Source organism: Heloderma suspectum, chromosome 2 (assembly GCF_057233095.1).
Source record: "Heloderma suspectum isolate Gila_16-S chromosome 2, 16-S_ref, whole genome shotgun sequence".
Classification (NCBI taxonomy): domain Eukaryota; kingdom Metazoa; phylum Chordata; class Lepidosauria; order Squamata; family Helodermatidae; genus Heloderma; species Heloderma suspectum.
Window position 1 is genome coordinate 119,185,328 of NC_139459.1, and position 25,503 is coordinate 119,210,830.

A 25,503-nucleotide genomic window follows, 5' to 3' on the forward strand; every position below is an offset into this window, starting at 1 on the left:
AGAAGGGGGACCACCGCCAGAGGGCTCTGGGGGGGTGGGGGAGCTTGCTGGGGTGTGGACCTCTGAAGGTGCCCAACAATGTTGGCCCTGCCTCTATGGCCCTTCCCTCTCTAGAAAGCATGGCAGGTCTTTCTTCTCTAGAAAGCATGGCACCGCATACAGGGGCGGGGGGGGGGGGTACACACACGAAGCTGCCATATACTATTGGATCATTAGTCCATCTACTCAGTACTGTCTGAGGCAAAAGTAGGGAACCTCAGGGGATAGTGTCAAGGGATGCGTATTGCTGGGTGGTGCGAGCTGGGCTTGTATTGGCAATGGGCAGCACCAAAGACAGAAGTGGACTGGGCACCCCTTGCTCTTTTATTCTGCTCTTTTTTTCTCTCTCCCATCCCCTTCTCTCTTTCATACACCCCATGCACCCACATCAACACACTTTTCTTTTTCACACCCCATTCAGACACTTCCATCCACATACCCTCTCTTATCTCTGCCATCCCTTCTCTCTCTTTCACACACTCACATTCACACACATCCATCCACCCACACACTCACTAGGATCATGGAGTGGACAGAAGGCTCACACTTCCCATAGGTTATATCTGGTGTTCTGGAATGCAACCTATCCCCCATGTTTTCTAGATGTACAGAAGGGTGTAGAGTTAGTGGTGTCCTTGGCAACAAAAATTGCTAGCAGGCCACTTTGTAGGGTGATGATTGCAGCCTTGGCCCTCCACTCATTCTCAATATAGTTCTCCCAAGAGAATGAATTGCTGACCTAGGCTATGAGATACCAGAGTGGAATTTCTCGATTGCGGCTTAATGCAATCAGCCAGGTTACTTCTTTATTTTGTGGGGAATGCAACTATCTCAGATAGTCTCTTCCTCAGACAAGGGGTATTGTAATTAAAGAACCTGGTGACACCTATACCCAATCTCTGTTCTGTCCCTGTCTTGGTCACGTCATGGGGCTTTGAAAGCTGAGTGAAATAGAGTGCGTAAATGATGAGCTTCTCTCTTCCTCTTCTGTTGCCCTGTTGGCTTATTCCCTGTAGTTGGCACTGCAGAACAGAGGCCAAGTTCAGAGGCAGCCTCTTGGACAAGAACGGAGCATGGATGAATGTTGTCACTGTTTAATATGAAACTTCTTTAGTTCTCCCACTTGGGTCAGTGACAGTTCTACCAGTTGTGTTATCAATCCAGCCATCCTGCTGCCTCACCTAAGGGCCAGATTCAGTCCTAATTATCTATATGGGGACATAACAGGCTGCTGTTGGGGGGGAAATGCTCCATTCAGTGATGTGTGTTTCCCTGTTCAGAGATTCCTCTGTGGCAGCATATACCAGATAGCCACAACTGCAGTTGTGGACACACAGCCATTTGCACTCGGTAATTCCTGGATTAAAATAATGATCTGCTTCATTCATCAAGAAAAATGCAAACACTTCCCCCCACCCCAGAATGTCTCTCTGTTTGTGGTATATTGCAGATTCAGCCTACACAGATTTAGCCATCACTCATAACATTCTAGTAAATCTGTTCCCAGCAATTAACTTATCAGATACTACAAAATCTCTTTTGAGGAAAATGCTGCTGATCTTCTTCTTGTAAACTTTATTTACGAAAGCACTCCTTCAGTGAAGTAGCAGGTATTAAATACCTTGTCAAAACCAATTCAAAATCGAGAAAGACTACTCCTCCAACCATATAGTTCAAGTTGTTAAAATCTAACTGCCCACACTAGAACCCTTCCTTAATAATGAATGTAATGTGCAAAATATATTTCCTACTCCATTTCCTCTGTCCCCTGCCATTTTCAGATTTCAGTATCCCACAAATATATCTGAGCTATACTTAAGAAGTCAACTTCCTGAAGAGCAACGATGTCACCCCAGGGAGAAACTAAGTGCAGTTGTAATAGCAGTTTACTGTGATACCCACTATTGTGGATAACAGACAATTCAAATAAAATGGGACTGTGTTTTTTATTTGTTTATTGAAGCCTTTCCTGAAGGCTTAGAGCAGGTAACAATATACAAATCACAACACCCAATATAATGAATCAGAAGTCCCAAAAGAAAATACTTGGGTCTGTTTTGTTCAGATCTAGAATAAACTAATATCCAAAACTAACTGGGGAGAAGAACTGCTTGTCACTAAAGCCCTATGCAGCTTTTTGAATCCAACATTGGGGGGGGGGGGGGGCTGAGATCTTGCTGATGTATACCATTCTCTTCCAACATGCTTACCTGATGAGTTGGACATCACATTTGCATAGAGACCTATGCATAAAATGTTCTGTCCTGCACACTCTTCTTATGGCGTATAAATTTATTTATTTATTTATTTATTGCATTTATACCCCACCTTTCTCCCTCTCGCAAGGAACTCAAGGCGGCTTACATTATCCTCCTCCTCACCGTTATATCCTCACAACAACAACCCTGTGAGGTAGGTTGGGCTGAGAGTCTGTGACTGGCCCAAAGTCACCCAGTGAGCTTCCATGGCCAAGTGGGGACTAGAACCCGGATCTCCCGGCTCCCAGTCCGTCACTCTCACCACTACACTACACTGGCTCTCTACACTACACTCTCTACACTACACTACACTCTCTACACTACACTACACCATACATAAATTGTATGGTTCAGGCTTAAAAACATTGGGCTCTATGCATATAGGCCCGTATGTAAACCTGGTGTTCAACATGATGTGAGTGCTTCTGGCTTAAATTCCCAGACAAGTCCATGCACTGGGGAAAATGAAGGACTTGTTTGTCCCAAATTACCAGCATAACCACTGAAGAACTTAGATAGCATGCCTATCAAGACTGATGGCATAGGGGAAGGGAGCATGTTGCAAACTAGAGAGTTTGCAACATTTTTGTATATTTTAAAACTAAAGAGGGCAATAGGACCCTTTAACATACATTTTATCAACAATCATAAACAATGAACAACAGTGCTATTTTCTGCTTGGCAGCATTTGTTGTGAGCAATAAAATATGTCAACAGTTGTCTTAGCCATACTACTAGTTCATCAGATAATAGCTGTTTGTATGTAAAAGATAAGAACATACTTAAAAGCTTTACTGGACCAAGGCCAAATTGAATAAATCAAGCAGGAGTTGGTTTTCCCCTTGAATAAGTAAATTTTATGATTCAGTTCTCTCTGTGCTAGAGAACAAAGTCTACTATATGTCAGCAATACTTATGAGCCATTTTCCTTTGTTACAGATAGTCAGCGTTTGCGGATGGACCTCCAGAAGATGGGCCTATTGGAAGGCAAGATGGTTGATGAACTCACATCTCTCAAAGTAAAAATCGAACAAATGACCAAGGACTTGGAACTTTACAATAATCTTCCAGCTCTGAAAACAGCAGGAGAAGAAAAGAAAAAGGTAAGTTAACTGTCAAAACACACTTGCGATATTTGCTTGAGACCCAGTTATTTAAATATTCAGACTAAGACATGTGATATGTGCTGTCTTGAGCCTCCTTCATATGCTCACACACTAGAGATGGGGAAGCTGCTTCCCCAAAGTAGTTGTAGTATTCACATACCTACCACTTCCATGTGGGAGAGCACCAGGAGGAAGCAGCTCCGACACTGTGCCTCATTTTTATGGGATCGTCAAAGGAGAGTGAAAAGTAATTTTGGTCTAAAAAAGAAAATCATTGCTATCACTTTTAGACCTAACACTGAAACGAGATTAAAATATGTCTTATATAAATAATGTTTACAATTTCCTGTCCAACTGGATAAGATTTAATAAATAACTTAGAGCGAAAAAAGTCAGAGAGTAAGGTTTACCCCACTTACATGAAAGTAAACCGTATTGCAATCAATGTTGCTTACTTCCAAGTAAATATGTTTCAGATAGGGAACAGAAGTCTCTTTTGTTCCCCATCCTTGCTAAACATCTGCTCCCATTTAGAGCTTATTTTATGGGCTTGCATGTTTACAATGTTAGCAGGGCTTTGATGATAAAAGTGTATTATTTTCTTGAATATTTCTATAGCAATTGCACTTTTCTGCCACTATATCTTGGTCACAGCACTGGAAGACTATAAGCATTGATTTTAGTTGTGTGTTATCTGTAGAAGGTGCTTTATTATCTGTGTATCTTTTATTGCCTTGAACCAAAAGCTTTCATGGGAAAAGGAAATGTGTATCAAAGTAGATGCTGGAAAGAAAATAATAGAGGACAGTACATTTGTAAGTGTGGGCTGGGGATCAATATTATACCTAGAAGGAACACATCTTGCACCATGTAAAGAGAAAGATATAAAAAGTATGAGTTTTCATTTCTAAAGAAATACAAGCCTTTACGTCTGAGAATAAATCTTCACTTTTCTGTTTTTCAATTTCTCAAAGATAAACCAACTTCAAAACCAAACTCTAGTCACTTCAAAATAAGCAAGTCAGTTCACATGTAGTTCGCATATGTGAGCCAGCCACTTACTTTTTCCGCACAATCTCTCGAAGTACAGGGTCATGTATTCTTATGGAAATTCTTAGAAATGCTTAGAATTTTGAAAATAGTCCAAGTGCTTTTAAGATCAGTGTCTAATCTGTGTATTATTTTCTTACACAAAGAAACTGCAAGAAGAGAAAGAAACACTAACAAAGCGCAGGGATGCTTTCAAGAAAATTATGGAGCATTTAAACAGAGAATATGAAGGCCTGAAGTTACAACTGCAGGAGAATGAGACACATTCGCAGGTACAGTTGAAAATACTTTTTGCCCTCAGGCATTGCCTGTCTTCAGCTTTTAAGAGTTATGAAGCTTTGTAAAGTATATATATGCATACACTGAATTGCTTCAAAGCCTCTTTGGAGAAGTCTTCAAAATGTGGGAGGACAAGATTTCTGTCTAAAGAAAGCTACCTGTGGCAGAAATGAATTAGAAAGACCAATTTCTAATTAACTCATGGAAGTTTTCCAGTTATGAACCCATGAACCATAATATTATAATTCTAACAGAAAATACTTGCAAATATCATTGGAGTAACTAAGATTATTCTGGAATAACTTATCCACATGAAGTCAGAATATTTTCCGCTCCATTTGAAGCAGGGGTGGGAGGAAGCAAACATGAAAATTTGCAAAGCCATTGTATTGGGTTATACAATAGTAACCATGCCAAATTTTGCATAACTCTTTACAGTCAACCTCAAGCAAATCTAATTGATCTACATTCCTCTGACCTCTTAAATTTCTCCAATCCAGCCAGGCTATTAATGGAATAAGGTATTTGTCCCTGAGCATCCCCTGCAAAGAAAAATAGCCACTGTGGCGGGAGGTAAAACCCCTTCCTCCACCGCCACAGTCCAGATCAATTTTGAATTTGGTAGAATTAGGAATGTTTAGTTTCAATTTGTTGTGTTTTGTTTTTGCTCACTTGAGGTTGGAGGGTTAATAGTCATAAGCCTGCTTTAGATGTAACCAGAACAGTAACCCTGCCTGTTTGGTTCGTTTTGATCCTGGTTAGTAGGGAGTGCTCAAACCACAGTTTTTGTAGTTCGGGCATCATCAAAAACTCTGGTTTATCAAATCAAGAAGTACTGAGTTAAGATGCAACAGGGGAGGGATGATGGGAGGAGAGGATGAGCAACCACACATCTCCTTCCCAGTGGCTTGTGGGACCATCGTTATGTCTGATCCAGGCCATAGAATACTGGAGAATTATGAGAGTATAAATCAGATGGATAAAGGTATGGCTATTCTCCAGGTTGGTGTGAGGAAGGCATCCCACAATGGGTTATCTCCCCTTTATCGCCCGCATCAAGCAGGGACCACGTGACTAAAACTTTTCAATATTCTATTGGTCCCAGGCTCTTCCTTGCCAGTTTGTCCCTGCTTTTTGTCCAGGACAAAGCTTACTTTCATCTCCTCCTCCCCAAAACCAATACTGTCTTCAAACTCTCTTTTAAATTTTCATCTTTCTTACCTCTTAAAATCTCAATCTGTTCAGTAATTCCTTCCCCTTAAAACATATATATATTTCTCTGCTCTGCCTTCGAAGAGAAAAAGGCTTCTAAGGCTGCAAGAAAGAACAAAACAATCACGTATCTCCAGATCGTTAGGAGACCATTGAAAGACAATTGCCCTAGGTTCTTACCTCACAGCAGGAGAGCGATTTTGCAGACTGGGCTGGAGAGAAGGGGAAGCGAGATCAATGGCTTGCAGGCCTATGCTGCATGCCGAGTCTTGAAATAGATCACAGGAGCGTCATTATGGCCAGGAAAGAAGCTGTCGAGGGAGTTGGGGCACCTGAGTCTTTGGACCATGCCACCCTCTTCTGAGACATGGCGGAGCTGGCCATCAGACTGAACTTGGACTCGGAGGAGGAGGAATCAGCTCATCAACAACCAGACGCTGAAACAGCCAGGAGGGTGAGATCGAGGGCACTTTCCCTTCTCCACTTGAAAGCTTTCCGCCAAATTAAGTAGGCAGACATTTTGATAGCAGTTGCAATCCACACTGCCAAAATGAAACCTCTCCCCCGACCCCTTCTATCTCCAGCAAGAGAATAAGGAGCACCACCCCTCCACTATTAATGACACTTCCCAACTAAATGACTAAGTTCTCTCCAAGTTCACAAAAGGTCTGCTGGATAATTTCACTGATCACCTCTTAGACAAATAAACTTTAAGAACAGGACAGGCAATAAAGCATAACTGCAACTCACACACCTCTTGAGTCTTCTTCCTCTCCTCCTCCAAACACTAGAAATAAAAATAAATAGAAGGATAAAACCAAGGATAAAAATCCACAGCCAAGTCAAGCTAATACTATTGCCAGTCCTCATTCCTCTGCAGATTCAAGGGAAGATTTGCCAGGCCCACATTCCATAGCCATGTGCCGCAATACTAAAACTCAAACTATTTTTACTGAGCATCACCCAGGCAGTAATCCATCCATGCATGCCCATCAGAAACTTTATTCAGATGGGGAGGAGGGAGTTGGGGGTCAGACATAGACATGGTTGAGGAAAATTCATCAGATAGATTCTTTAGCAAAGATTTTTTTTGCCTTTACTGGCCAAAGCAGTTGCTTCCCCAGCCATTATCCCTGCAGGAACAGAGCAGAAACAATCACTGTCCAGAGGAGCAGCAATGTTTCCAGAACTCAAGCTTGCAACCAGAGAGGTACCTTTTCCTAATTCTTTCAAAAAGATAATAAATGAAGAGTGGAAGTCACCCCTTCGAAGTAAGAAGGGTGGTAATGTTGCTCAAAAACTCTGCACACTTCCACGCAACATTATGGAAGAACTTAAAACACCCCTGGTAGATGCTCTAGTAACAGCACTACTCTCAGGGGCAATAATGTCCAAAGACGGGGACGCCTCCCTCAGAGATCAGGGGGAGAGAAAGTCTGATGCTGCATTAAAGAAAACCCATAAAGCAATAGCATTAGGACTAAGAGCCTCAGCTGTCTCCTCCTATTTTGCCAGGGCTTCCATTTTATGGGTGGAAGACAAAATAAATAATAAAGAACTAAATCAGTTCTCTCCAGCCTCATCTTGAATGCCTCCAGTGTGGGAGAACCCACTGTCAGGGTGGAAACTGAGCGCATAGAGCCCCAGAGCAATTCTGATTCTGAGGAAGAGCAACAACCCGTGGGAGAGGAGCTCGCTCATCTCTCACAGGCACAGCAGCAGGGAGAGATTCCTCCTGCCTGCATTCCTGAGAGAGATAGTGACCCTGGCAGCGAGAGAGTGGGGGATGGGGCCTTGCTGGATGCTCGGTGCAGATGCAGGGAGCGGCACCAGATGGAGGGTGCCGAGAGGAGGCTGTCTGCTTGCTTGGCGCTAAAACAACGGTCACGTCCCGAGGTCCCAAGGGTAAGAGGGAGGACCTCTCCATAGCCCATAAGTTCAGAGTCTTCCCGCCCTCCTCCTTCAAACGGGGACCAACTGCCTTACCTGGAGCTTAGGCTACTCTGCTAACTACCCCAGTGCAGTTCCTTGCTTAGTCATTGGTGATTAGCATCTGAAAGAGTCATTAAGTTGTAAAAGAAATAAAGCCTTGGAAAAAATCCTTTTCATGTGTCTTGAGTTGGCTATTGGAGGGGAATGTAAGAGGCAGCTAGGGCGCTCCTGACACCCACTACCTCCCTAGGTAATTGGTTCCATTGTCGTATTGCTCTAACAGTCAGGAAGTTTCTCCTGATGTTCAGCCTGAATCTGGCTTCCTGTAACTTGAACCCATTATTCCGTGTCCTGCACTCTGGGATGATCGAGAAGAGATCCTGGCCTTCCTCTCTGTGACAACCTTTCAAGTACTTGAAGAGTGCTATCATATCTCCCCTCAGTCTTCTCTTCTCAAGGCTAAACATGCCCAGTTCTTTCAGTCTCTCTTCATAGGGCTTTGTTTCCAGTCCCCTGATCATCTCTTTTGCTCTCCTCTGAACCATCTCCAGCTTGTCTGCATCCTTCTTAAAGTGTGTTGCCCAGAACTGGACACAGTACTCCAGATGAGTCCTAACCAGTGCTGAGTAGAGGGGAATTAGTACTTCCCAGGATTTGGAAGCTATGCTTCTATTAATGCAGCCCAAAAGAGCATTTGCCTTTTTTGCAGCCACATCACATTGTTGGCTCATCTTCAGCTTGTGATCGACAACAATTCCAAGATCCTTCTCACTTGTAGTGTTGTTGAACCACATATGCCCCATCTTGTAAGTGTGCATTTGGTTTCTTTTTCCTAGGTGCAGAACTTGGCATTTATCCCTATTAAATGTCATTCTGTTGTTTTCTGCCCAGCGCTCCAGTCTATCAAGATCACTTTGAATTTTGTTTGTGTCTTACAAAGTATTAGCTATCCCGCCCAATTTTGTGTCATCTGCAGATTTGATCAGCATTCCCTGCACCTCCTCCTCCAAGTCATTAATAAAAATGTTGAAGAGCACTGTGCCCAGGACTGAGCCCTGCTCAGACTGAGCCCTGATCAATACACTTAGCCCTGAAACACTTCTCCCATTAACTACAACAGTCCCACATCCTTATAAGGACAGACAATGCCACAGCCACGGCGCACATTATTTGTCAAGGAGGTACCAAATCACGTTCTATTCATCTAGAAGCCCAGACCATGCTACTTTGGGCTAAGCAGAACTTCGCCTCCATCACAGCACAACACATCAAGGGAATACTGAACCACACCATGGATTTCCTGAGTCAACAACAGATAGATCCAGGGGAATGGAGCCTCCACCCAGCAGTCTTCAAAGAAATCCAGAAACAAATCCATTAACTTGGGACCTATTCGCCTCCCAACTCAAATCACAAGCTGCGAAGATTTCTTTCAAGATTCCACTGTAACGGAATTGAAGGAGTAGACGCACTGAATAACAACTGGCCAAAGGAAAAACTCTATGCCTTCCCTCCATTTCTACTACCAGCCAGAGTGCTACAAAATATCAGAAAAGAAGGAGCAACAATAGTCCTAATAGCTCCCTTCTGGCTGCAGAGACCATAGTTCTCAGAAATCCTAGCCCAAGCTCAGAAAGAACCATGGTTTCTGGCACAGAAGTCAGGCCTCCTATCTCAGGGTCCAGTTCTCCACCCAGACCCACAATGACTCTGGCTAGCCGCTTGGCTACTGAATGGAGAATCTACACCAACATAGGCTACTCAGATTCTGTCATAACACCCTATTGGCATCCCTTAGGGAGTCCACAACACAGATCTATGAAACAACATTGAAAAGATTTTACAGATGGACCAGGAGAAAGAAAGTCATCATACAAACAGCCAGCATAAAGGAGCTCCTAGCCTTTCTACAAGGAGGACTCAACGTGGAACTTAAGCCAGGCATTTACACAGACAAACAGCCATATCATCGGTCTTCTCCAAACCAGGACAACAGTCACTAAGCTTGCATCCTCAGTTTAAAAGATTTCTCCACAGAGCATCACTTATAAAGTCCTCCTATGGTCCACAGATTTCTCTCATGGAATTTACAGGGTGTCCTCTCACCCCCTTTGAGCTGCTTAAAACAATACCACTAAGGACCCAGTCACAAAGGTCCTCTTTTTGGTTGCCATTACATCTGCACAAAGAATATCTGAATGCTCGGCCCTCTCAGATAGAAAAGGGCTCATCAGCTTTCAGAGGGATGCAGTCATTCTCAGGAGTGATCCAACCTTCATACCTAAAGTTAATTCCCTGTTTCACATGTCAAGCAGCCAGTTCCACCCTCTTTCTGTCCTAATCCTTCTCATCTTTGGGAAGAAGACTGGCACAAGCTGGGCATACGCAACGCAGTCAAAATCTGTATAAAACTTACACAATCTTGCAGAGAATCAGATTCACTGTTTATATCCTTGCATCCTACAGCCACGAGTAAGAAAGTATCTAGGTCCACCTTGGCTAGATGGTTAAAAGCATGTATTTTCTCAGTGAATGAGGCTTCACACCTTCCAAAACCTTTAAGGGTTACAGTACACTCAACCAGGTCAGCAGCCACTTCAGTGGCCTTAAGCACGAATGCACCTTTAGCAAATCTAAGGCAAATCCAAATTCCTTCACCAGAAATTATAAAATCGACACATATGCCTTGGTGGATGCTTCCTTTGGAAGGAGAGTTCTTCAGCAGGTATTTACACCATAATAGATCAGTTTGCTCTAAATTATACTCCTACCTTAATTGGAGGTTAACTTTAGCATATCCCATTGTGAGATGCCTTCCTCACACCAACTCTGAGAATGGAACATTGGTACTTACCAAGAAGGTTCCTTCTGGGTTGGGGTGCAGAAGGCATTTACTGAGACTCTTACCTTGTCACTACGGATATCCGCCTCTGTGTCCACACATCAGACTGTGTGTTTTCTGTTCCTCTGTGTATCTAACCTTTACTCCAACTAGGAGATTGACCTGTACTCTTCTGAGCTATAGCCATGGATGGAACTGGCAAGGAGGAGCCTGGGACCAATAGAATACTCAAAGGTTTTAGTCACATGGTCCCTGATTTTCCTGGGTGATAAGGGGGAGATAATTCATTGTGGGATGTCTTTTGCACACCAACCCAGAAGGAACCTCTTTGGTAAGTACCAATGTTCTGGTCTGGAAGCACTATGTAGTGAAAATTTTCCACCATTACTAGAAGCCCGACTCATTTAAACCCTGATCAGTGGCTCCAGTTCATAAATGTTGTTCTGTGGAAACAGAAGCTTCTTTTTTTCTGTTTAGTGTCAAGTAACGCTCCACACAAACTGAAGCAAATGTGGGGCAGTGGGGCAAAAACTATTCTGTTACAATTTTTTCCCATAATTTTTATTAATGCATAATTTTTTCTAGTTAATCATCTTACCTTTAAAAAGCAGTTGAAGGGAGCTATTTTGGAAGATTCATTGAAAATAGTCTACATGTCTTGACACAAAAACATTGAATACTAGCATCAGGCAAGCAAATGATACTGTAAAAATTGTATTGTTAGGATACAGCCATCAATATAATAGCCACATTATTTTCCTGTTGAAGTAGTGTTGAAGTCCCAGTATTTAATCTACTTGCTTACAATCTTCTCAGTGCAGTACTGCTCTTATCACAGTTTCTGGAATCAGACAGGAAATTCAGCTATAGAAATGAGGAAGTTTTTTCTGTATAGTTCAGGGTCCAATATAGTGTCAAGATATGTTATATGATAAGCCTTATGTATTCTGAAAACAGTTATTAAACAAAAGAAACACAGATAATGAGAATTCAGTGTCTTAATAAATCAGTCGTCACACACTGGTGTAAGTGAAGCAAGTAGTCCCACAGTTTACAATCATTGCATTGAGCCCCATTGAGGTCAGTCAGACCTTCTCACAGGTAAGTGTGTGTTAGAGCCTTGTCTGGATTGTGCCTGCTTGATAGAAAGCAGCATTCCTAAAAAATAAATATTTTTTTCATTACGTTAGTGGGAGCATGTTTTCATTTTCACTGTTATCATTTTTTCATTTTATACTTCCAGCTTACAAATTTGGAAAGGAAGTGGCAACACCATGAACAAAATAACTTTGTCATGAAAGAATGTATCCTTTTTATTTTAATAAAAAGAGGGAAAAAACATAATAATCACAAAAAATTATTTTAAAATGCTTTTACCTGAAAAGGTAGCCAAAAGGATGCAGGTAGCCAAAAGGATGCAGGTAAAGTAGTTCACTTTAGGGAGCAATCCTATGGCCAGCAGACACTGTCTAGAGGGCTATACGATTTTTCAGTTTCTGGGAACAGAGCTCGGTGCCAAGGCTCCGAGCTCAGTTCCCAGAAACCGTGCTGCTCGCCTCCTCACCTGTCCCTTCATAGCTGGCGCAGTTCTTTCTGCAACTGTGACTTCTCCGCATTCAGGAATGGCACACAGAGAGGGTGAAAAGGGGGCAGTCCTGGGAGCAGGGTGGGGAGGAGACCATGGAAGCCTCTTTACAAGGCTTCCTATGCTCCATGTAGCCTCCTCCCTTCCCGCTCTGACATCCCTGGCTAGATGCACGAAATTGCGCATTGAGCCAAAAATGCCGGGCAGCCAAAGTGCAGAGGAGAGGGTTGTTTCTGTGCTTCAGCTCCCCTGCATTGGATAGGCACCGAGTTCAGAGGCTGATGTCCGTCTCCATAGGATTGCACCCTTAAAAGCTTACAATATTGTTTGGGCTGACCATTTCAACTAAAGGTTTGCTTGTATGCCGATATTTCAGTGGTACAATATAGTTCTCTTATACTGGAAAAGCAGATGTTAACTTATTTTGGGTGGTATAAATCAGTATGCTTAGCCATTGTCAAATAGCACAAATCACTACTAGCATTTCCTGCAGAAGCAACAGTGTATACTAAGGCCCACTGGGTTTTATTTCTGAAAAAATAGTTAGGATTAGGTGGTCAGTCATTCCAAATAGAGGTATGGGCATGAGTTAAGCACATCAAACTCCAACTGATTTCAATAAGAAAATAAAGCGGGCATAATAATAAATTTCTGCCATTGTAATTGTGACTTGGATTATGCCTACTCCCAGCACTCTAACCCCAAACAGTACACATAAAAATAATTTGTTTCTTGCACAATGTGGACTATATCACATATTACAGGCTGCCATCACATCTAAAGAAGCTACCCACGTGTGTGTTTTTGCCTGTGTATACATTATACTCAAAGAGAGGGACGTACTATTGTATTTGTTTAGGAAGAGACAATGGTTGTGAAAATACCTTTCTTCAGGAAATAATATATCTTGCGTAATGAATTACATTAGACAGCTGACAACTTGAAGTTGGCTGTTGTTAAAGCAATTTAGGTTCCAATCCTATACACATTTACTTGAGAGTAAACCCGACTGAACTCACTGGGCTTAGTTCTGAGTATACATGCATAGGATTTCACTGCTTGTTTGCTGAAAAATATGATCAGTGGGGTTTTCCCCTCCCATTAGCCCACACAGATGACCAAACTATCCTGGAGTAAGCCTTCTCACCCTGGGAATACCTTGATTGTCTATATTATCCTCAAAGTGGTAAGGAGAATGGTGCAAATGAGTAGTAAAATGTTTATCTCTTGAGTTCTTTTTGCGGACGAAACTATTGTAAGTGGTTATTTTCTTATCTGGGCTCTGTTAACTATGAACCCTCCAAACTAAGATCTCCTCCAAACTTATGCCAAAGGTTTGTGCTAGTCTAGCCACTTTGGCACTGATTTTGAAGTGCTATAACAATGTTGGGTTTTTTGGTATGTTAACTATGAACCCACATTCGATGTATCAGTACACAGTTATGGATGACAGCACAAAACTCAGGATTTGTGGCACAGAACAGGACAAAACTAGCACAAAACCTTAGCATAGGTTCAGAGGTGATATGTCACTGTCATACCCCACGTAAGCATTGTCATGCTTTGCGTACTGGCACAAAACTTGTGATTTGTGGCACAAAACTTACACAAAACTTTGGCACTGGTTTAGAGGTGATAGGACAATGTTGTTTTTTGGTGTGATAACTTCGAACCTGCACTTGATGTGTCAGTACACAGTTTTGGGTGCAGCACAAAACAAGGGATTTGTGGCACAAATCTTTGGCATATGTTTGAAGGAGATCCTAGTTTGTGGGGGGTTGTAGTTAACAGAGCCTCTTATCTGTACCTTTGATACATATTGGAAAACCAATTCCTTGACTTTTATTATCAGTTATAGCAACAAAAAGCCAGGAAAGTGATTACCAGCCCATAATGAAGAATGTGACTAAGCAGATTGCAGAATACAACAAAACTCTCATAGAAGCTTTACAGAGCAGCAGGAACTGAACCTAGGCACTTATTTTCTGTATTAGTGGACCGATGAGAGGACTTATTTATATGTACTTTATGAATATTTTCAAGATTATTCTTCAAACTTGTACACATAGACCCAAATACACAGTAGCAAATTTTGTGTGCCTATTTCATACATGCTAGATAACAGAAACCAGGAACATTTGCTTATTCAAAATTAACTTTGCTGAATGTAAGCCTGTATGCTCAGATGATGATTCATTGAAGATAACCAATTTACATTATTTTGGTCTTGTCAGTAGCAATTTGACTTCATTTAAGACATTTTGAAATGCACCTTCTGATGGTAGCTTGAGATAGAGTTTAATATCCTTTCTTATGTGAAGATATTAGTGAATTAACTTAAATGGCAGAGAAATTTATATTGATATATATGCTTCTACCCATTTATCTTACTCTATCAGAATTCTAAACCAGGGAGGGGTGGTGGTGGTTCTGAATTGTAGATATAGTATCATATATGTAACAGAAGGTAATAAAATAAATTCAAGGGGAAATTATCCAGCAATACAGTTTTCCAAAGATTATTATGTAGCCCCCTTGACCTTGAGACAAACCTACTCATGAGTAACAGCCTGCTTGGGAGTAAAGGCTGACTCATGAGCAAGGCAAAGGTGGCAGGAATGGGTGTGGCTGGAGAGTAACACGTAAAAGGCAGAGAAAGCCAGCAGAGGGGGGAAAATAGAGGGAGTGTCTGCTTCCTTCTGGCTGTGACTAAGGGACCCCAAAGCTTAATCCCCTCTCTCACTATAATAACCTCCTTCATATCACCTTTAAAAAAAAAACAGGGAAGGTCAGTATCATGGTATTTTCTGGTAAAACAATTAGGAGTATGTGTATGGAGGAGAGTGAGAGTGACTTAACTGTTTGTTATATCACATTCCTTAATATAAAATAGTAGAGATATAATTACTGTTTATAACACTAAGGAGGTCAGAATATGTGGAACTATACTTCTGGTGAGCACTGCCAGTAATATAATTTTATGAAAGTAATGGCATAGATAAGTCAAGGCTGTATCCACTCAGTCAAAAACAAAAATAGTTTACAGAGGAGTAGCCATGTTAGTCTGTTGCAGCAAAAGCAACAAAAATCTTGTGGCACCTTAAAGTCTAACAGATGTATTAAAGCACAAGTTTTTGTGGACTAGAGTCCACCAGAGAAATTAGAGCCCTTTTCAGTCATTATTACAGCGTGTTGTTTAAACATGGGGGGGGCACCAGCTCCTCCCCCCTCCGTTGTCGCTCTTATGCTGAACGTGTCAGGGCAACTTTGTGAAGCAGAGAGCCTCTATCCATGCGACACTCCACACAATTGAAAATGCTGGATAATCAGGGTTGAAATGGGGTGCTGTTTTGAGCATGGTAAAAGAATGGTGTTGCATAGATGGGGAAGCCCGAAGATTTCTTTTAAAACCTGGAATAGTACTTACGTACCTCTGGAGGAAGAAATTATTCACACAGTGCCAAGTCAGTCATGTCATTTTGCCTCTCATTCATTGCTCAATGACTCCCCCACCCCTTCTAAGCTCCCTTCTGAGTGTAGAGAGACAAAGTGGAAAGACCAAGCAGCAGCAGCTCCAGGTGTCTTGTAACATGCAGTTCCACCCTTTATCAACTTGAATGGACCCAGAAGAAGCAACCTATAAAAAGGCCAAACATATATGCTGCTCCATTACAGAATTGCCAATTTCCTGTTTCAAATCAGTAAGTCTCTTGCATTCTGTTTTTCATATTACAATATCTAGATAAGACAACACAGGATTCCTATAGGCCCAAATCTGTTATCTAAGGGAAATTTGCACTAATATCTCTTCCTTCCTTTGGGGGAGAGCTTTCAGTTATTCCAGTGAGAATCCTTTCTAAAGAAAAACTGAGATAAAACTGGTGTCTAATATCCTCACAGGAATCTTTTCGTCAGCCACTTCGTTTGCCCACAGAAAATCCCTTCATGCTAAAACAACACATTTTGATGAACAATGGAAAGAAGCCACACACTGAATAAACATACTGAATGAAATTCCCTTTTGCTCTTCACATGGCTCCTTATTATGACATGGCACTAATTTTGCAAAATAGCATGGGAAAGTTCACAGGCCTTTGTTCTGTCCTTCACAGGACCTCTACCATAAACAAACCCTGCCTGTAGAGGTATATACTCTTATTTTCTTTTCCATAAAGCTTTTCTCATTACCTTTAGGTTCTCGCTACCTGTGCTATAGGTTCTGTGAGTACCATCTTTGAATAAGGAACCCACGGCAAAGTTCATGGAAATGAAATGTAATATGGGCATGTAATTACTCAAGTTTACTGTTGATGCAAAAAATATATATCCCAGAAATGAGGCTGAATACAATCTGCTTAACTTAATATTTTGCTGAAGGCTAGTGGAGAAGAGACATCTCCTATATCAGTGGTGGGCTACCTTTTCACTCTTGAGGGCTGCATTCCCTCAATGGTAATCTGTCAGGGGCTGCATGCCCATGGTGTGAAGGGCCGAAGCCAGCAGTTGGCGGGGCTAGAGTCAAAAGTGGGTGAGTCACCCCTTTTGTCTTTAAGCCACTCTATTTTCCCTCTCTTCCTGCCACCCACTTTGCTCTCTCTCCATCCTTTCCACGCAGAGGGCTGCCAGGGAAGGGACAGGTCACTCTTCAGAGGTACAAACTGATCACATACAGAGAGCTTTTGAAATTAGGCTGAGGGCCAGAGGTTGCCCATCCCTGGCCTAAATGAAAGACCGTACTACAATCAGAAAAGCATAGATTTATTTTATGAAGAAGCTTGCATGTTATCCCCTCACCCCTTTTCTTTATTAAAGAAAGAATCTTTGAGATAGCTACAGTGACACTTTATGGTAAGGCTAGTGGGATAAAGGCATCTTAATATGGTGTCTGTGACCCGCAATCCAGTCAGAACAAGCTGCTGCCCTGTATCAGAGGTGTAGGATTACAGCAAAAAAGCAAAATAGAAGGCTACATGGTGGTCAAAATAATAATAAATAAAACTAGGTGTTGTACAATCAGTATTAAAAAAAATAGCTTTGCCCATACACTTACTGGCTAGTAAGGCTTTTTAAATGGTGTGTAGGTTGAGTTTCTCCCAGTTCTCCCACATGTCTATTCTACTTAGTTCTGCAGTATGTAATAACTTTGTGCATCATTCCTACACTACATTTTGTAATGATGGTTAATGTTGACACAGGAGTGCTGACCCATCCTGCTTGATGTCCCAACCAGCTGTAACATCATGGCACAGTTGCTGTCATGCCTTCTCCTCTGACTTGTTGGCATGGCACCTCATTGCACCAGGCTGAGACCTGGATTCATATTATATTCCCCTTATTGCTACAGTGGCACTAACCACATTCATAAGAATATATGACTTGTCTGACTGGATCAGAACAAGGTGTATCTAGTCCTGCAATATGTTTCCTGCGGCGGATCCTGCCCCTGTACCTGAGGTTCTACACCCCTCCTAAATGCATGTGGCTCTTTAAAGTAGCTACTCCATGCGCAAGGCTACTCCCATTTCAAGATCATTTTCTCATTTCTTAAAAAACCTGCCCTGCTTTGTGGTCTGTTGAGTGTTTGACAACTCCTACTATCTTTTACAATCTCTACCAAGCAGTAAAAACAGGAAGTTTGTTGAGCCAATGTTGTGCTATAAGACATGGCGAGGGGGCTGTGTTCAATTTGGTGGCTCATAAGTTGTATAGATATGATTGCAGTATGCACCATAATGCAAGTTTCTCAAATGGTGCCATTTGAGCATTTGACCACAGGGAGCCACATCTGTGGCGACAGCAGATTGCTTGACAAGTAGTCTGTTCTCAAAGCCTAACTTGTGGGCACAGAGGAGACATTCAATGTCAATGACATAAGAGGACATTCTATGCTGGATTTACTGAGCTTTGGGTCCATCTTGCTGCATAAACTGAAGAACTTCAATATGTCTGTGACTCATGAACCACCACCACCCCACGCGCGTGCGCACTAATTATATTAGTAATCCTCTCCAAAAGACATTGGAACTGATACTTCTTCCAGGCTTGACATTTCCCAGAAGCGCAATATGGGGCAAGTAACCTATCAGTTCACCATCTGCATGCAAATTTGATATGTAGGTGGGGTAGACATACATCGGAAATCATAAAATCACTCTGAAATTGGGCACATCATAAGAACTTTATGTGCCAGAAAATTATTGTGTACAGAGGTATCCATTCCAGCAAGAACAATGTTGAGACATTCATTAAGGAAGTGCCAGGAGAACAGAAATGAACTGTTTCCAAACCAAACAGTCCTTACTCAAAAAGAGCGGGAGAGAGGAGAAAGAGATAGGAACAAAGATTTATTTTGCTGTTTTGCGGGGCTTGAAATGTAACAGAACCACAAATGCATTCTCTTTTGACTATCAAATATAAAATGATGCCTGAATTTTATGAAAACAGATGTTTTTGCTATCCTCCCTCTCCACCAACTACCCAGCCTTTGCATGGTGCTAGCTCATATAAGTTCCATTTGTGCAAACTCTTGCCCTTCTATTGGAAGGTGATTTCTTTCCCTCAGATGGAAGGGCCTCCACGAGCCTTGGTCATACTTTACATCGGGGTGGGCAACTTGTGGCCCTCCAAAGTTTTGGCCTACAACCCCTACCAGCCCTAGCCAGCATAGGTAATGGAGAGGGATCATGGAAGTTGTAAGCCAAACATCTGGACAGCCACAAGTTGTCCATGCCTACATTACATCCTTTGTATGGGCGAGTTTGCACGTCATGCTAAAAATAAGCCATGGTGGGTGGGTGACTTGTCCATTAAAATCACCTGCTCAGCAGCTTGCTATGACTTGTTTCTCCCTCAGCCCCTCTCAGTCCTCCCAGACACAGCTGGAAAGTATCCCAGGGGCCTTTGCAGCAGAAATCCTTGTTTCCTCATTCCCCACATCAGCCCCCTTTCTGGAATTGGTCCACTGGAGTTGCTGGCTTACGAGGGAAACTGCCCCCGCTCCTGCATCAGATTGGCAAAGATTTCAGTTTCTGAGCCCTTATGAACATGGAAATGCGGCTGCATTTTTTTTCAGGATCTTGTGCAAGACTGCCTGTCTGCTGTTTAGCCAAGCATACCGATATCCCCTTCTTGCCAATGTCCTTGTCAATTTCATCCTGCACTTTGGAGCTTCCCTTGCTAGCAAGCACCTTTTCTGTAAAGGCTACTTCATGTTCTATTGAAGTAATAACACCTGCCCCTAAATCTCCTTCTCTTCTGCAGCCAGCTGCTTTCAGCCCCCACACCCACTTTGTGCTTGTCACTTCTCTCCCCCGGTCTCTGTTGCTAGCTGTCAGATATGCATATGGGTTATAGACCAGTGAGTAGGACTGCTAAACATACGAAAATGACATGGTAAAGCAGTAAAGGGGGGGGGGTGTAGATTTCAAGGCAGAGCAGTAAAACTAAGGGGGAAATTACACAAATTCCTTAGCAGCAGACATTTACTCCTGTGCACTTGCACAGTACCATTTTTTTTTAAAAAAGTGAACATGTTCAGGACACTTTCTGATGTCCTTTCTTCAAGATTTCTATGAAAAAAATGAATTAAAGATCTATCCTGAGGCAGAGGGCGCTGAGAAGGGATGAGGGAGAATGGCGGCAGCACTATGAGACTGTGAGAAGCGGCAAGGGTTTTCACTGCTCTTGCCAGGCAGCTCTCTGGACATTCCCAATAACCTATGATAAAATTGTCCTGCCAGGTTCAGACATCACAAAAAGCCACCCTGAGAACAAGCCACCATAAACAACCCTACTACAAGCCATGGATGGCTTGTTTGTGGAAAACAACCCACTACGGAAAAAACCCTCCAGGTTCAGACATCATTCTAAGCTACCCTGCAATCACCCACTTTAACAGTCCACTGTGGCTTACTGTGACATGTGAACCATGTGTGGAAGGAGTTGTGCCCAGTCCACCACCACACAAAGGGATTGCTGCCTCAAGTAAGAAACAAACTGGTCTCTGGGTTTGATTCATTGATATTTGTTGGGGTCAATGGCACCAATGCTGATGCTCCTCATTGCCAAGAAAAGATTCAAGTTTAAAACTTATTCCACCTTAAAATATGGGCTAGCAGTGCTTAGAATGAGGGATGAAAGAACAGAGCCACGCAGCCTGTCAGCTGATAAATATTTTGGGGCTCTGCATCTCTGATCTGAGTCTTTATTCTTTTTTTCAACCTGCAAACAGTAAGAGAAACAAACAGGTCTACTGCTTACATATGATTTTCCTAAATATAACATAATTCATATTTCAGGAATGCCACATGAGTGTCGGCTCTCCCCATATAGCTGCAAAACTGGAAATTAGATATCTGTATACAAGTATAATGAAGGGAGTCTACACTCACACAGCATCCCTACTCAAGAGTATATATGGATTAAGGGGAAACCATAATACAGATAGTATAGATAAGCACCTTTTCCATCCTACAGATCCACAGTGCACCATCATGAGCATTGCACTGTGAGTTTCATGCCATGCAAGCTACAAGTTGCTAAGAGTTCCCTCAGTTGATAAAATTACCCCTACTTACCTGCCATGCCATAGGATAAGAAAACAGTCCCCATGTTCTACACTGTGGATGGAGGACAGGACAGTAAGCCAACATAGAATAATGGGCAATCTCTCCACACCGAGGTGTTCTCAGAGAATGTTACACTACAAGTTTGGGCTCTGACTTCTCCGGAGGTCTACTGTATTTATTTTTAACATTTATATCTCGCTTTCCTTCCATGGGCAACAGAGCGGTGTACAAGGGGTTGTGGCAGGTAGGTGGTCTCCCAACAGAACTCTGACCAGACCCAGACCTGCTTAGCTTCAGGAAGGTTGCTGTTTCATGTGCTTTCAGACGATGCCCTGGGCTCCGCAGCCTACCTCCCCCTGCTCTTTGCTGGAAACCTAGAGAAACCGTACATGTACATGCATTCTGTGTTTCTTGCAATGTAATAATCCAATCTCACGCTAGCTAGAAATGTCAACCATTTAAAGTATTTAGTAGTTTAATCAGTTGCTTTAGTATCTCATAAGAAGGGTCATGTGGCATCAGACTGAAGGCCTATCTAGTCCCTTGTTCTGTTCAAACTGTGGTCAACCAGATGGCTATGGGAAGCCACAAGGAGGACATGAGCGCAATACCACCTTACTGCTCATGTTCCTCAGGAACTGGTGTACCTAGGCATGGTACCTCTGATACTGGAGGTAGTCTATAACCATCATGACTAGTAGCCACTGATAGCCTTATCCTCCATGAATTTGGCTAATGCCCTTTTAAAGCAATCCAAGTTGGTGGCCACTGCTACAATTTGTGGTAGTGAATTCCATTGCTTAACTATGCACTGTGTGAGGAAGCACTCCCTTTTATCTGTTCTGAATCTCCCATTACTTAGCTCAGCCTTCCCCAACCTGGCACCCTCAAGATTTTAGAGTTCGACTCCCATCAACCACAGCCAGCATAGCCACTGGGAGTCAGACATGCTGGGAGTTATAGTCTAAAACATCTGGAGGGCACCAGGCTGATAAGTCTCACTTAGCTTAATTGGATGACCCTCCACACCATGCATAATTTTATATGCCTCTATCATATTGTACTCACTGTAGCCCAATCAAATGTACTACCTTTAGGCACAGCAGCTGAAGTTGCCAAGTTGGCCTACAATTCCCATCATCCCTCACCATGGCTATGCTGGCTAGGGCTGATGGGAGTTGTCCACGTCTATCATAGAAGGAGAGAGATTGAGAGAGAGAGAGAGAGAGAGAGCGTTGGAAGAGCTGAGACACCAGTCTGTACAGTTTCCAGGAAACAACCACCCATGATGAAATTGGTCCCAATCTATGCTGCTTCTGGCCTGTAAGATGCTACACAAGAGGGCTGGAGGATACCCAGCCACACTTTTTGTGGTAACTATGCTACAGATCAACAGAGTGATGTAGTTTTTAGTGGAATTTTGCTGCTTCTTTTTTAACGCCTTAGGGTGTGTGCCTTCTCTTTTCTTCTCCTTGCTCCTGAAAACAGTAGTGAATACTGCCATATAACTTGTCCATCTTTATTTCCTCTCAGACCCTGGAAGGTTGCTTACTTACCTTGGGGGAGACTCGGAGAACCTTGTACCGGAATAGAATTCTAGGGCAATAGCATTTCTCTTAAGTTCTCAAAACTCTGCCTTTTGTTCTCATGTGGTTTTTGGCATTCATTACTGTTTCCAAAGCAGGATATGCATAATGCTGAACCAAACTTAGCTCCTTTTAACATTTCAGGGGAGATAGAAACAGGAGGAAATGAGTCGAGGTTAACCTCTTGGGTCCTCTGGATTATGCAGTGAGTGGATAACCAGAGGTAAATGGAGCATCACATAAGGGTGTCAATCATCCAAAATGTCATCATCCCCATACCCAATGCACCATGGGAACCTCAAACAGTGAATTCAGATCCTGTGGATTTACAAAGCTCCATTGATGTACAGCTAAGGGAAGATTCACATATCGCCTGATGTCACTGTTTCAGGGGAGAAATATCATTGTGCATGGGGTGGATTCACACAGCTATTTATTTTGACAAAGGGGTGAAAATCAGAGACATCCAAAGATTGGTTGGCCCAAAACAAGGATTAACCTGTTCTCTGGACCTGGCTATATTCTGTTGGCTCAAAAACTCACCTCATGGGATGAAAATCTCTCTAAACAAGATGACACCCATCTTCTTCAAACCACTCAGTCATTTTGGTGGCCTTTTCTGCACCCTGTGGGGTAGATCAGGCTGAGGTCAACTAGCCCATGGCAAGTTGGAGGGCTAGCCCTTCTGCATTTTGCTGAACTGAGATGTCATCAAAAGTTTAAAACAAAATAAAACAACCATTTGCAGTTTTGTTGCAATGTTGCTGTTGTCAGACTGATGGGTGGGAGGGTGTACCATTAGGCTCCATCCAGTCTCTCATTTGTTTCCTCCTGTCTCAGAACCATACTAACTTTCAGGAATGGTCTGTTAAAGAGATCTTTGGGAGAAGGGACTACTGTACTGTATCAGATACATTTAACATTGTTCTATGTTACTTTGCATAATAGCAGTGACCAGGAGTGCCTTTTAACCACTCTTTATGATGGTGTCCTTGCTTGGAGACAGCATATCTGGCCATAGTCATTAGTCCTAAATGGCCTGAGACAAGTGGAGACAAGGAGGAATCACCTCTTGCCATCATCAGCCTCTTCAGAAACTTTGCTTCTAAGGGCTTTCTTGTTGCCTCTCCACCACCGCCTCCACCCCATTGACAGAAGCTAGGGATGGTGCAGGCACCCAATTCAATCTGGGAATCTGGTGGACCCACTCCTGCCCGTACCCCCCGACCCCGTTCGCCAAGCCCCGGCCCCTGGTCACCCCCTGCCTGTGCTTGGCAAATGGCCTGCATTCACCCCAGTGGCCTTGTTGAGCGTCACAGTTGCCATTTTTTGAGAAATAAAATGGTGATCGCAAAAATGCGCTTATTTGCGCACACGTGAAAAAGTGCATTTTTGTGAATGTGCATATGTGCAAAAATGTGCATTTTCCAAAAAATGTGTGCCTTTGCAAAAATGTGCATTTCACACATGAGAATATGTGCATTCACAAAAATGCACATTTTCGTGCATACAAAAACATGCACATTTTTGCGATTACCCTTTTTTTTTTTCTTAATGGAGACTGTGGAGCTCAATGAGGCTGCTGGGATGAATGTGGGCTGCTCACCGAACATGGGAGGGGCTTGAGCGTGGTCCAGGAGCCAGAGCGCAAGGGCAGGCACTGGGTGGGCATCCAGAGAACCTGGACAGGGGTGAGTTCACGCATCCCTAACAGAAGCCCAGTGAGAAGTCGTGACCTGCAAATTATGAAAAAAAACCTCCCTGGAGAGGCACAATAGGCTTTTAAACATTATTATTTCAATGGACATATTTTAGCTAGGACCTTTGATTGATTTGCTCTACTGCTTCTTTGGTTCATGCTGTTTTTATTGCTATTTGGCTATTTTGGCTGTACTTTCATTGGTTTTGTTATATTGCTTTTATTTGAAATGTCCTAAGCTGCCTTGAGACGACCTTTGCTTACAAAGGCAAGTTTGGTATAAACAAAAAACAAACAAAAAGTAAAATACATGTGTGACTCAGGGGTGCTGTACCTCTTTCAGCACAAGAGCCAAATTTAATTTTGGAGAAGCTCTTGGGGGCTGCATCCCAGTGGTGGGTGGGGCAAAAGCAAAAGGGGAGGGGCCAAAATACCAGCATATGTTAGTTTACAGCTCTTACTGCCAGTAAGAGAACCTTAGGAGAGGCATTTCAACCTTTTAGAATGGAGCAGGGAGTGCAAAACCTGGGAAACCACAAAACGATAGACATGCAGGAGAAGGGGTGGGGCCATGGGAAGGGGGCATGGCCCTCTGGGAAACCCCAGATTGGATTTGGCCCATGGGCTTGAGGTTCTACAGCCCTGACATAAATTAACAAGCCAGCCCCCATGTGCATTTCATATGCATTTTGCTACATTCATGTGGATTGCGTCAAAGCAAAGTGACACCACTGATCTGCCTTCTGAGATCTTTTGGGAAGCATATTCACAGTGCAATCCTATGCATGTCTCCTCAGAAGGAAGTCCTATTGAGTTCAATGGGACTTATCCTTAGGTAGGTATATCTAAGATTGTAGCCTTGTTCTATCCTTCCCCTATCCTTAAAAAAAAAAAAAATGGCCTCATCATACCATCCAAGCACTTCTGTTCTGTATCGCTTTACTGCTAGGCCTGCTGCCAATTTTATTGTAGAACCTGACCACTGATGAAAATGCTGGATAGTTCCAGCCCCTGGGTCAGGCTGTGGAGAATGGAGCAGCCCTGGAGAATTCAGGAGTTAGCCATTATACTTACCAACAGATCAATCAAGAAAAGAAGTTTTTTTTCACCCTAAAAGCCTTTTATAGGGGTCTCATAGTTTGAACAGGATCTCTGGGAGTAATTAGCAGATAGGGAGCTTGAAGAGGAGGTGGAGTAGCACATTTTCACATACCACGCATAGGCGGAGGGGCTTGTTATTCTCATAATTCTTCCTACTGGAGGATGTCCCTATTGTTTCTGACAGAGCTGGCCATGACCTGTGGGGGGTTCTCGAAGAGCCATCCTCTTCCCCCCTCCCCACGGCAGC

The 25,503-nt window shown here is 42.8% G+C and overlaps 1 protein-coding gene across 9 annotated transcripts in view; it reads left to right on the forward strand.

The window, feature by feature from the left end:
* IFT74 (intraflagellar transport 74) overlaps positions 1-15,110 on the forward strand; it is a 70,879-nt gene extending 55,769 nt beyond the window's left edge. For 8 of the 9 annotated variants that reach the window (XM_084834621.1, XM_084834619.1, XM_084834624.1 and 5 more), the window contains 4 exons: positions 3,237-3,400; positions 4,600-4,725; positions 11,962-12,022; positions 14,156-15,110. In XM_084834621.1, coding sequence (XP_084690747.1) covers positions 3,237-3,400; positions 4,600-4,725; positions 11,962-12,022; positions 14,156-14,271 — 467 coding nt within the window. In that variant the 3' untranslated portion in view covers positions 14,272-15,110. Of the gene's footprint in view, positions 1-3,236; positions 3,401-4,599; positions 4,726-11,961; positions 12,023-14,155 lie in introns of those variants that run through there. The other variant, XR_014787811.1, reaches the window with a different exon arrangement.
* The last annotated feature ends 10,393 nt before the right edge of the window (positions 15,111-25,503 follow it).